Source organism: Protopterus annectens, chromosome 1.part0, assembly GCF_019279795.1.
Source record: "Protopterus annectens isolate FY-2018-M chromosome 1.part0, PAN1.0, whole genome shotgun sequence".
NCBI lineage: Eukaryota > Metazoa > Chordata > Ceratodontiformes > Protopteridae > Protopterus > Protopterus annectens.
This window is the reverse complement of record NC_056725.1, coordinates 1,455,549,765-1,455,562,178: the sequence shown is the minus strand read 5'-3', so window position 1 is coordinate 1,455,562,178 and position 12,414 is coordinate 1,455,549,765. Positions and strand designations below refer to the sequence as shown.

At 36.5% G+C, this 12,414-nt stretch overlaps 1 protein-coding gene across 2 annotated transcripts in view; it reads right to left on the bottom strand.

Annotated features, from left to right (window-relative positions):
- The window catches only part of EPHA7 (EPH receptor A7), a 1,106,961-nt gene that overhangs the window by 164,414 nt on the left and 930,133 nt on the right, over positions 1–12,414 (bottom strand). Inside the window, exon 10 of one of the 2 annotated variants that reach the window (XM_044067616.1) lies at positions 1,641–1,766. In XM_044067616.1, the coding sequence (XP_043923551.1) occupies positions 1,641–1,766 (126 nt within the window). The remainder of the gene's footprint in view (positions 1–1,640; positions 1,767–12,414) is intronic. The other variant, XM_044067624.1, reaches the window with a different exon arrangement.

The window sequence follows — 12,414 nt, the reverse complement described above, 5'->3', positions numbered from 1 at the left end:
AACATCTGCACATTGCTCCCTGAAAGGTCTGCAAAAATGGACAATGGAGATTAGATACATAGCAGAAAAAAATGATTAATAAGGGAATGAATGAATCAGTGTGGGGGGGGGGGGTATGTGATTTGCTAAAGTGGCTGGAAAGGGAAGATAAAAAAGAACAAAAATATGGATACAAAATCAGCAGGATCATTATGTATACACATCCTACAAAACCCTATATGCAAAGATAAATAACAAAAGCCCATCACAAAATATCACTGGAGTCTACATTTATTACAGAAATGAAGAAGACACACGCTGAATGAAGTGACTGTGACATCATATGTACTGTACAACTGATGATATGAATGACAAAATTACGACTTGCATTTTATGGGTGGGAGTGGCTGATTTACAATGTGTGTGTGATGTTGGTAAACCAGCACTGAAAGTATAACACATCTAATACCCTGCTTCTCTGCTATAGGCCACTTAACTTTCTTGTAAGTAATAATGAACCAGCAAAACAATATTTTATATAACGTAGAATTTCAATGGCAAGACAAATAAATAAATGAACAAGATAAATAACATAAATAGCAAAACCAAATGTTGCACTTTAATAACACTGGTACTCACAACCCAAATGAAACTGAAAATTTTATGCACAGCTACATGTAGCAATGTTTGTAGTGAGTACCATACAAGGTACTAAGATGTAGTCTAGAAACTAAAAGATGGTGAGCAAGAAATAAATGTTTTTTAATTAAAATTCTCAGACCCATCCATGCTCTGATCAAGATCTAGGCACCTCCCCCAGAGTAATAGATTAGACATCTACTTCCTGGTGCCATACCTTCTTCTGGCATCCCTCAACTCTGAGTTGAAGAACAAAGAAAGAAAAAAAGGTCCATCTCCCAGTCTGGCACTCCTTTGCAAAGAAGCAGGCCAGGTCCATTTTCCTTGATCTATGTCCCTTCAACTGTAAAATAAACAGCAAAAAGAAAAAAAAGGGTACTTTTTCATCTTTAAACTATAGCAAACCAGCTGCTATGAATATATTATTGAAGCTTCAGCCCTGACAGAAAAAACAATAACAGCATTCACTATTCAGTTCTGAATGCCAGTACAGTACTAGACCACACAAGGAAAGATGAAGAGCTGAAGCTCTTTAGCAAATGCAGTATCTGCCCCTCTCTAGCTATGCCTCTGATCTAGCCCATTAATATTAGACTGTTCCAGTCTAGAAGAGTACATTTTTTTGTTTATACCATAGCCATTGCCCCCTTTCCTCAAAATCAAAATATGTAATAGCACAAATGTGACTCTGCAGTAATGCTCCCACACATACATCTACTTTCACTGTGGTTTGCCAGCATGGCTATCATTTCTAGGTAGTGTGTTTCCATAATTATTTCTTATTTGTTTAAACCATTTGTGTAGCATCTGTCCTCACTGTCTGTCAAATATTTCTACATATTACCGTATTACTATAATCAGGAATTGAAAACCTGGTCTATGCATAAAAAATACAAAATTTTCTCTCACTTCAGAGAATGAACACATATCACAACAACTTTACACGGTAAATTTGTTGTACTGCTCTCTTTTTTCTTTAATAATGTCTAAAAAGCAATAAAATAAAGCAGAAAAATTCTCACCTGCACCAATCACCTTCTCGATCTTAATGCAAGAGGCATCCAGTTCCTTGGCAAATTGATGGACAGCTCTGTTGGGATCCTCATAGGTTTCTGGGTCAATGTAAGTTTTGGTGCCTGGAAATTTAACTGTAATGATGTCAGAAAGTGCAACTTTTAACAAGCAGGTACATGCATTTCTTATTTTATACATAATTACTTTTTTTGCAGTTATTTCCACCCAGAACTGGCTTGGAAATATCTGTTACATGTGACTTCAGATCTGCTGCATGCTTGACTTTTCTGTTCTGCCCTTGCCACTGCAATTGGGGATTCTCCTAACGTGCCACTTTCCAGATTAATATCACCACTCTGATGAGTAGAACTTAGTCAAGCAAGGCTATTGGTACCTCTTGACAACAGACAAAAATGGATTTGCAGGGGCTTCCAAGATATATTTAACTAGTGAACCCAATGGTAAGACCACATCCTTACCTCAGGCATGATGATGACATGTTACATGTAGCCACAATGGGGAGTAGTGGGGAATCTTCCTCACCTCTGAGGTAATACTCCCCTAATTACTATTAAAATTACAGGTCACACCTCATTCAACCCCTAGTCTATACAGGCACTAGCTAAAGCAGTGATGGTGAACTCTTTGGGTTCGGTGTGTCAAAAATTTGGAAAATGCCTAACTTGACTCTGCTTGCGTGTCACCCCCCCCCCCCAAAAAAAAATTAAATCAAATAAATAAATATATGAAAATAGTATGGGTCTCAATACATCAGAGATAAATCTCAACAGAATCAGGGACAAATCTAGAAATAAGAGACATGGACAGTTTTAAACTACTAGTACTATTAATATGAGACAGTGACAGTCGAAAATGAATGTGAATCAATATACAGTTTCTGAAGTACAATTAGTCTATAAATCTAATTATTGTCATTAAGTTTTAAAAGTTGTCAGTTTTAGGAGGGATTAAGAGAGGCAATTGAGAGGAATGTAAAACAGCAAACTCCTAGAAATGCAGACTACTTTCCCTTTGCAGAAGTGCAACCACAAAGAGAAAACAATGTCAACACTGCCCTTTGCAGACTCTATCGAGCAAGTATACCAAAATAGTCTTTGAGGTTAATAACTTCCTTACATCTGCAGCAGTGTTGCTGAACTGGCTCCTGGCACAAAATAATTCAATGCACTTCACACAAGCAACAAATGCAAAAGCAGCTTCTTTGTGGTAACTCAGGTGTTGCTGAAAGCTGGTGTGCCACTCAAAATGTCATGGCGTGTCACCTTTAACACACGTCATAGGTTAACCATCACTGAGCTAAAGCATACCTCAGCACATCACCTCCCTCCTCCTTTGAGAGAGATGATCTGAATCCACCACACTGCACATATTCCTCCACCTATCAGCTCCTCCTGTGCTCAGGTCAGTAGTCACACCTGGGTCACTGGGATCCTAGTTAGAGTTTAATCTCTCTGCAAATACTGAGCCAACAAGCTTACACATAAAAATACTTCCACATAAGCCATGGTGTCTGTGGCCAAAGGCAAGTTTATCATTAGAAGACACAGTATAGATAAAGCATTGCATAATTTCCTACAGAGAAGCATGGCATGTTGTTCTACAATTGTTTATGTTGTATTGAGGTTAAAATACTTTAATTTTTGATACACAAGAAGGCAAATTGCAAGCCTGAAAGATAAAATAAGTGACACTGAACATGTCACCTCAACTCAACAATGCTGCAAGATAGAAGCAAGCAGACAATAAAAGCAGTAAACTGCATTTAGCTAGCAAGGATAACTCAAGGCACCAAATATATAAAATATATATTTTTGAAATTGATCTGGCTTTTCTCCTTCTTTATAAAATTAATTTTAAAATAGCATGTTTCATTTAAGTGCAGAACATAAACACTTACTTGTCAGAAAAGATCATTGGGGTGGTGCAGCGGTGCAGCAGTTAATGTTGTTGCCTCACAGCAAGAGGTTCTCTGGTATGATTTTTGGCTGGGGTGCCTTCTGTGCAGAGACTACATGTCCTCCCTGCATTCATGTGGGTTTCCTCCCACATTCCCAAGACATGTTTCTGGAGCATTTCTCCCTGGGCCTTTGCTGAAAATAGTCTCTGTCCTAGTTGAACTTTCCCAGTCAACAAATGTTAAATAAATTAAAAAAAAAAAAATTGGTTGATGACTCAAAACAGTCCAGGCCAGCTTAAACAACATTATACAAAGTGGTCACACTAACCAAATGATAATTCCTAACTGGCAGCCTGCCATACTTAATTGCCCATCTCTGATTACCTCTCAACTGTCACTGACTTTCAGACACATTCTTGATTTTGATCAGACTTTACACTGTCCTACCAGAAATTCATAATTTAAAAAAACAAATTGTGAATTATCTACAACAGATAACTATTACAGTTACAGCTTTCTTTTTCTTTAGAAAAAATGTGTTAACTTGCATTATCTGTCTACCAATGTTCGAAATCTGCAGTACCTATAGTTAAAAACTGCCCCTAATTTGAAGCCTTTGCCCTTAATCTAAAGGTACGTAATTTAGCACTATAAATAAAAAATAATAAAACTAATGGAGCACATTAGCCAAGTTCCCAATAACAAAGTATGCAGAAAAAGAGAAATAATGCTGCATTGGCAGAGAAGTTTAATAAAACACAATAAAACACACAAAAATAAAACGTGATAAGCACTTTTGCAGGAAACTGCTTCTTCAGAGCATAAAGAAACACAGTGCACACACAATAAATATACTCTTCAAGCCAATAGGATTCCTAAAACGTAATTAATTAAAAACATTACTTGAGACAATAATACCTTCTCTGTTTCAAATTGGATCTTAAAAAGACCTTACCATTCAAACCTTTGTCCCTATCTGTTTGTAAATTCTTGTCAAAAGCCTTTGACATGGTCAACCACCAACTACTACTTCACACTCTTGAATCCTTTTACCTTGATTACCCGGCTCTTAACTGGTTCAAAGCTTACCTCTCTGGAAGACAACAAGCAGTTCGATGGGAAAATAAGATCTCTCAACTATTGCCAAATACCATAGGGGTCCCTCAAGGCTCCATACTTGGTCCTCTTCTCTTCTCTGTATTCATAAACGACCTTTACTTAGTCATCCCTAAGGCCACCTGCATCCAGTATGCAGATGATTCCACATTGATTTGCTCGGATATCTCCCTCCTCCGACCTACAAGTAACAACCCAAAACTGTTTTACCATAGTTGAAAAGTGGCTCTCAGAAAGGAAACTCATTCTAAATCCAAAAAAAAACAAGTTACTAGTATTTCTTCCCACCTCAGTTAGTCCATCAGTCCAACCCACAGCCCATTCCAATAATTGTCCATTCTTCGTGCAATCTAATAATGGTATCATGATTGAGCCTGTTACCAACACTATACTATTAGGAGTCACTATTGATAGTAGGCTTAGATTTGATATGCATATCAGTCAAACCATAAAGACTGTAAATAAGAAACTTGGTTCCTTGTATAGAATTAAAAACTTTCTAACCCCTACTGCCAAGCTAACCATCTCCCGTACGCATCTACTTTCCACATTACTGTATGCCTCTCCTGTGCTTTCATTCCTTAACAAAAGCGAGATCAATAAACTCTCTGCTGCCTATAATCACATCGCCAGATTTGTAGTAGGTGGTCCTTACAGAACTCACCACTGCATTAACCTAAGTAAACTTGACTGGCTAGAATTATCTAATCTTCTCAAACTAAACCAACTCACAGAAGCGTTTAAAATTATTAAGCAACCAGATAAAACCCCCTCCTTGCAAAATCTTATTACCCCATACTCTAATCTTAGCTGTCTTCGCTCCTCACATAGAGTCCTGGTCCAAACCATCAAATCCAACAACGCTGCCGGAGAAGCCCTCTTTGCTAACTCTATAGGTAAAGTCTGGAACTCCCTCCCCAATAAATTAAGACTTACTACATCCCAATATCTATTCAAAAACAATCTTAAACAATTTTTTAAAGAACATTGGCTGTGCCCATGTAGCAACCCAGACTAGTTCTCTCTGACACCCAACTAGTAGTATTCTCCACCTGTTTGACTAGATGTTTTTTTCGTCCCCTTAGTCCAAATAATTTGTAAGCTCACACCCCTAAATTCCACCATCACGGGTACTTATGAAGTCAAGCTCCCCATTGCCTGACTTGACTCTATAAGCAATGGGATATCAACCTAGAATATCAACTACAATGTATCTAAAACAATTGTGATGTATTTATGTGTATCTCTAATTCTGTTTATGTGAACCTCGAGAACCTCGAATTTTATGTATTTGCATTAGGTAGTGTACTGATCTGTATATAATTGAAAATGTAACTTTTTCCTCTGTGGAGCTTTTCTCCCCGGGCCTCCGCTGAAAATGGACATGTATCCAGTCGGACCATCCCGGTCAACAAATGTAAAATAAAATAAAATAAAAAATAAATAAATAAATTCAGTATCCAATATAATTCCCTATTCTCTGTAATATTCCTGACATCCCCCAGTCTCTCTCCTAGTGTAATAGTCTCAATTGGTTTAAACTTAAAATAATAATCAACACCCATATCCATGTCATGCTTAGCAAGGGAATTTAAAACATTCCTGTCTAATGTCTCTAACATGTTCCCTAAACCTATCTTTAAAACAGTGGTCTGTCTTCCCTACATAAATTTGTTTGCATAACTGACATTGGGCCAAATAAACTAAATGCTTAGTAAGGCAATTGGCTGGTACCCTGATAAAATATCTCTTAGCAGCTTTATATACCCTACCACTAATATCACTATCCAGAAACAAAGAAAAATTACAGCTACCACACTGAAATTCCATATAATGTGGTGGATTTCTTTTCTCATAACATAAGAGCCATTTAAATGTCTTCTTACTTCTAAATCTAAAAGAGGATTTAAAACCAATCATTTAAAACCAATCATACCATTAATGGAAGGGTCAGAGGTAAGAACGTACCAATTCCTCTCAATAATGTTACATATGTAACATATATACATGTGTGTGCGTATATGTGTGTGTGTGTGTATATATATATATATATATATATATATATATATATATATATATATATATATATATATATATATGTAGCTTCACATATTATTCCACTTCACAAAGGTGGTAATTCCTATGACTTCTCTAATTATTGTCCAAGTGCGATTCTATCCCCTCTATCTAAACTACTCGAAAAATGTACATACTATCAAGTAATGAATTTCCTAAACTCACACAATCTTTTCTCCTCCACACAATATGGATTTCAACAATACCATAGCACAATAACTGCTTTTCTCTCTTTTACTTACCTGGTAAACCAACACAGAAACAACAACAACTTTGTATCTGCTATATTTTTAAACCTCTCAAAAGCATCTGACATAGTCTCACACTCCCTACTTCTAGACACCCTTGCCTCTCTAGCCCTTGCCCCTTCAGCTATTGCCAGGTTTAAAAATTATCTGTCAGATAGGCAGCAGTCTGTCCAATGGCAAGGTTTACTATCTCCTCTGCTCCCAATAAACATAGGTGTACCACAAGGCTCTATATTAGGTCCTCTTCTTTTATCAATTTTTACTAACAATCTTCATACCTCCACCCACCCTGCTACACTCATACAGTACACAGATGATTCGACTCTTATCTGCTCTGCACCCTCACTTACTACATTACAACAACTCACTCCGGTTTCCTTTAGTTTACTGGAAAGTTGAATTATTCAGATCCAACTTATCCTAAATCCCAAAAAGACTAAATTGGTTCTTTTCACCCCCAACAAATCTATTCCTACCTCTCTATCCTTCTCAATCACATCCAAAAATGGTACTATCATCACCCCCTCTGAAAACACCAAGCTACTGGATGTAGAAATTGACAAAAACCTACAGTTTGATGTCCACATCTCACATACCATCAAAAAAGTCCATAAAAAAATGGGAACACTATACAAACACAAAAACTTTCTCTCAAAAAAAAGTGAGAATCTTCCTAACCCAAACCCATCTATCGTCCACTCTAATGTATGCGGCACCAATTCTTACCCATATCAGAAAACACGATCTTGCTAGACTTGTGACATGTTACAACAGAATTGCCAAGTTCGCTAATAACTGCACTTTCAGAACCCATCACTGTCAGGCTCTAAAGGAACTACAATGGCTAGAATTTCCCCAACTACTCAATTACCATCAACTAATCATTGCCTACAATATTGTGAGATATCCTGATAGAACCCCGGCACTAAGTCACCTACTCACGCCCTACAAATCAAATCGTTCCCTTCGCTGCACTGACAAATCACTCCTTTGTATCTCTAAGGCTAACAACAATGCAGGTAAAGCCCTATTCTCCCATAACGTAGCTAAATCCTGGAATAACCTTCTCCCTGCTTTATCTTCTGCCCCCACTATTACGCTGTTCAAAAACTCATGAATTCCTGGCTATGTCCATGCATTAGCTAATCTTCACTGTTTCTACTGCTCCAGATAGCTTCATATCCAATTATTCCCCACTGTAATTTTTTATACAGTATCAGGAATTTTATTTTTTACTCAAGTTTCTAATAGTTATACTAGCTCATGCTAAACTTACACTAATTAATTTCTAAGTAGTCTCTGTCTCTATAGTCTGTTATAATGCTTATCTAGCGTTGATTTCTGTTTCTGTACCAAAAGCTGTATTTTTTATCTAGTGTCTAATTTTGTTTTTTGTATCAAAAGTTGTATTTTTATCTATTGTCATTTTTTTTGCTTCTGTATAGATGATCATATTGTTATCATATTGTACAACTATTTGTTTTTCTGTACTGAATCTGGAGCTTTTCTACCCGGGCCTCCACTGTAAATGGACATGTGTCCAGTCAGACTATCCCGGTAAACAAATGTAAAATAAAATAAATAAATATGGAACTAACATTACAGGAATGTGTTATAGTGACAGGTACCCCTGCCATACAAAAGCCAGATGGAGTACCAGCAGAATCTTTACCACCATCTGCCAAAACCTTCCCTAAAAATAAGGTTTACCTCTCCCAATTCTGGCAGTATTGATGTCAGACAATCCTCTAGCCAATATGTGGGTAGAATATCCCCTGTCCTGCAGATCATGTTGCATAACATTAACTTCTCCCTCAAACATGTCTGTAGGGCCTGACCACGTATGATATTCTTACATATCTGGGGTGGATATAAACCCTGATGATGTAACAAATTATTTCTATGACATGATTTTCTAAACCTACTAGTCACAATCTTATTCAAATGGTCTTTCTCTAGTCTAACATCCAAGAAATCAATCTTGGAGCTAGAAATTTGAGAAACAAACCTTAAAAAAGAACTAGTATTATGTAAATATATGGTAAATTACTCACTGCTCATAGTCTCCAGTCCACAGAATAAATACATTGTCCACAAACCTATGGTAAAACACACACATAGATTCCCAATATGCCATAACACTATTCGCTTAACTATTGACACATGGGGTTTCCATGACCACCCCTGATTTTTGATAGTAATATTTATCCCAAATGAAAAAATATTGTTCTCAAGAATAGTCTCAATAAATAAACTTATCGGTCTATAAAATTAAAAGCATAATCACTATATGTTAACAAAAAATTCTTAACAAATTCTATTCCTATATTATTGGGAATAACTGTAAACAATGAACAAACATCCATTGTGACAAAAAAGATGTCATCATCCAATGTACACCTTATCCAATACCACCCTAAGATGCCTCTTCACAAACATGGATAAAAATTCCATTATCCATCCACAGCCAGAAATTATAGGTCCAAACAGTGGATGAACAACATCCTTATGCACTTTGGGCAGCCCCTGAAATATAGGAATTAAAAGTGTACCTACCATAAAAAACTTAGACAAATCAAAACTAATGCCACTGTTAAAAAAACAGTCATATAGCATGAAACAAACACCTACTCACACCTCCTCAATATTTTGCATAGAAATATATTTGTATACATGAATATCTTCCAACATATTCAAAATACTATTATTGTAAATAACTGCATCCATAATAACCAAGGCCCCTCCTTTGTCAGATGGCTTAATAACAACTGTAGTATCAGTTTGGAGAGTCCATAAAGCTGAGTATTCTTCTGCTGTTAAGTTATAAAATGTTTTCTTTTTTAGAACTCTAGAGTCATTGATAAATTGTTTAAACCATGTTTACACAAATTACAAAATGTATCAAGAGCTGAATTCAAAGTTGGGTAAAAAGTGCTCTGTTTCATTATAGTACTTACTGCATGGTTATTCGGGAACATCATCGATGTGCTGGTACTCCATCTTGCTTTTGTATGGCAGGGGTGCCTGTCACTATAACATATTCCATATATATATATATATATATATATATATATATATATATATATATGTTCTATACGTAGCATTATTGAGAAAAAATGGCACATTCTTACCTCTGACCATCCCATTAATGGTGTGATTGGTTTTAAACCCTCTTTTAGATTTAGAAATAAGAAGACACTTAAATGGATGTTATGTTATGAGAAAAGAAATGCAATTTGGCACATTTCAATGTGACAGCTGTAATTTGTATTTGTTTCTGGATAGTGATAGCAGCTTTATACACCCTACCACTAATAACCGATATTTTTTCAGGGTAGTAGCCAATTGCCTTGCTAAGCATTTAGTTTATTTGGCCCAATGTCAGCTATGCAAACAATTTTATGTAGGTAAGATGGACTGCTGTTTTAAAGATAGGATGAGGGAACATGTTCAAGATATTAGACAGGGGAATATTTTAAATTCCCTTGCAAAGCATGCCATTATTTTAAGTTTAAAGTGATTGAGACTATTACACTAGGAGAGAGATCGGGAGATGTCAGGAATATTACAGAGAATAGGGAATTATATTGGATACTGAATTTGCAAGCAGATAAGTTTTGAATGGTAAGGTCTCTTTAAGACCCTATTTGAAATACAGAAGACCTTATTGTCTCAAATAATGTTTCTAATTAATTAGGTTTTTGGAATCCTGTTGGCTTGAAGAGTATATTTATTGCGTATGTACTCTGTTTCTTTATGGTCTGACGAAGCAGTTTCCTGTGAAAGTGCTTACCGTGTTTTATTTTGTATGTTTCATTGTGTTTTATTAAGTTTCACCACCAGTACAGCGTTAATTCTCCTTTTCTGATTTAACACTATGTCACCTGCTGGAGTTCTCCAAGCAGACAGCAGCAGAAGGATGTCATTCGGCTAAACAAAAATAAACCAATTTTTAATTTTGAAAAATATAAGGCATACTTATTTCTTCTTTCATTGTATTTTATTTATTAACTGGGACAGTGCATAACACACTTTCATTGGAGGCCAGGATGTGATAAGTTCCATTAATACAGAAAATTACAGTCCATTTATAACACATATATTTGGAAAGTTAAACAGATAACCATAACTAATAACAGATTGTCTTATAAAATACCAGGTATTTGAGTTTTCACAGTGGATTAAGGCTCTGAGCTGTTAACAAGCTGCTTCCTATAGCAAACCACAGAGGATCTGATTCCCTACATAGCCATTTATCTAGTGTGTGTAGCTCTGAACAAGTCACTTTAACTAAGCACTGCTCCGAGGTTCCCAGTGAAAAGGGACACGTGCCTGGTTTACAAATGTGAAAAATAAAATAAACATTGAAGTGCTGGATGACAAGCAGTGGATAGCAAGCTGGAGTTTGTTTCTAAAGAAAAATAACTTGGGGATTATCCTTAAAGAAATTCTGACAGTATGGGATGGTGTAAACTATTGTCATTTTGTCTTTCTGCTTAAAATCTAAAGACTATAACTCTGATTAAAAAAAAAAACAAAGAATCTGATTCCACCTGAGGCTTATGTTGTAGCCCTGATTTCCTTGTGCCTTATCTATCATAGTTCACTCTACTGTGTTTACTGACATGCAGGAAAGCATTCATTAATTTTCCAGTAATATATGTTCAAGAAGAAGTAATAGTCTCTGGAGGGTCAACAGGGTTGGAAAGAATGGAGTTGGTGAGAACTATCCCTACTGTGTAAGAGCAGAGTGAATGGCGTACTATTTATTATACAGCAAATACCTGGAGAAAACTGTCAGTTAGGGAAATTATTGTACAAGAGTGAGGCAGTGACACCAGCATGATGCACTGGGGCTCTTGGATTCAATCCCCTATTAATAGCTAATATTATCTTTTTGTTTCTATTCTTCTAACAATGCCTAAGGTCAGATATTTATCTATACGTGTGTGTGTGTGTGTGTGTGTGTGTGTGTGTGTGTGTGTGTGTATAATGTAATGTAACATAAATGATGGGATGCCAGAAGAATCATGCATGCTGTGGTGACGCTACTGCATAGCACAGCACCATGAAGGGAAAAGTAGTCAGTGGTCTGTACAGCAACACCTCCCTCCAACATACTCAAACATAGATGTAAATGCATGCACACACACACACACACACACATACACATGCACACACACACACACACGCACACACTCACACACACACAGACACACATTGAAATCTTATGAGTGGTTTCCCAGACAGTAGAGATGAATATGTAATGATTATGAAGGAAGGTCCTCTGTAACCATCACCATTTCTGATAGCAGATTCTTAATGGCCATTATACTTCCCAATGGGACATACACTAGAACCTTTCTGATAACAGGTTTTCAAACACCATTGCACTTTGTATATGGAGAATGCAGACTGCAGTTA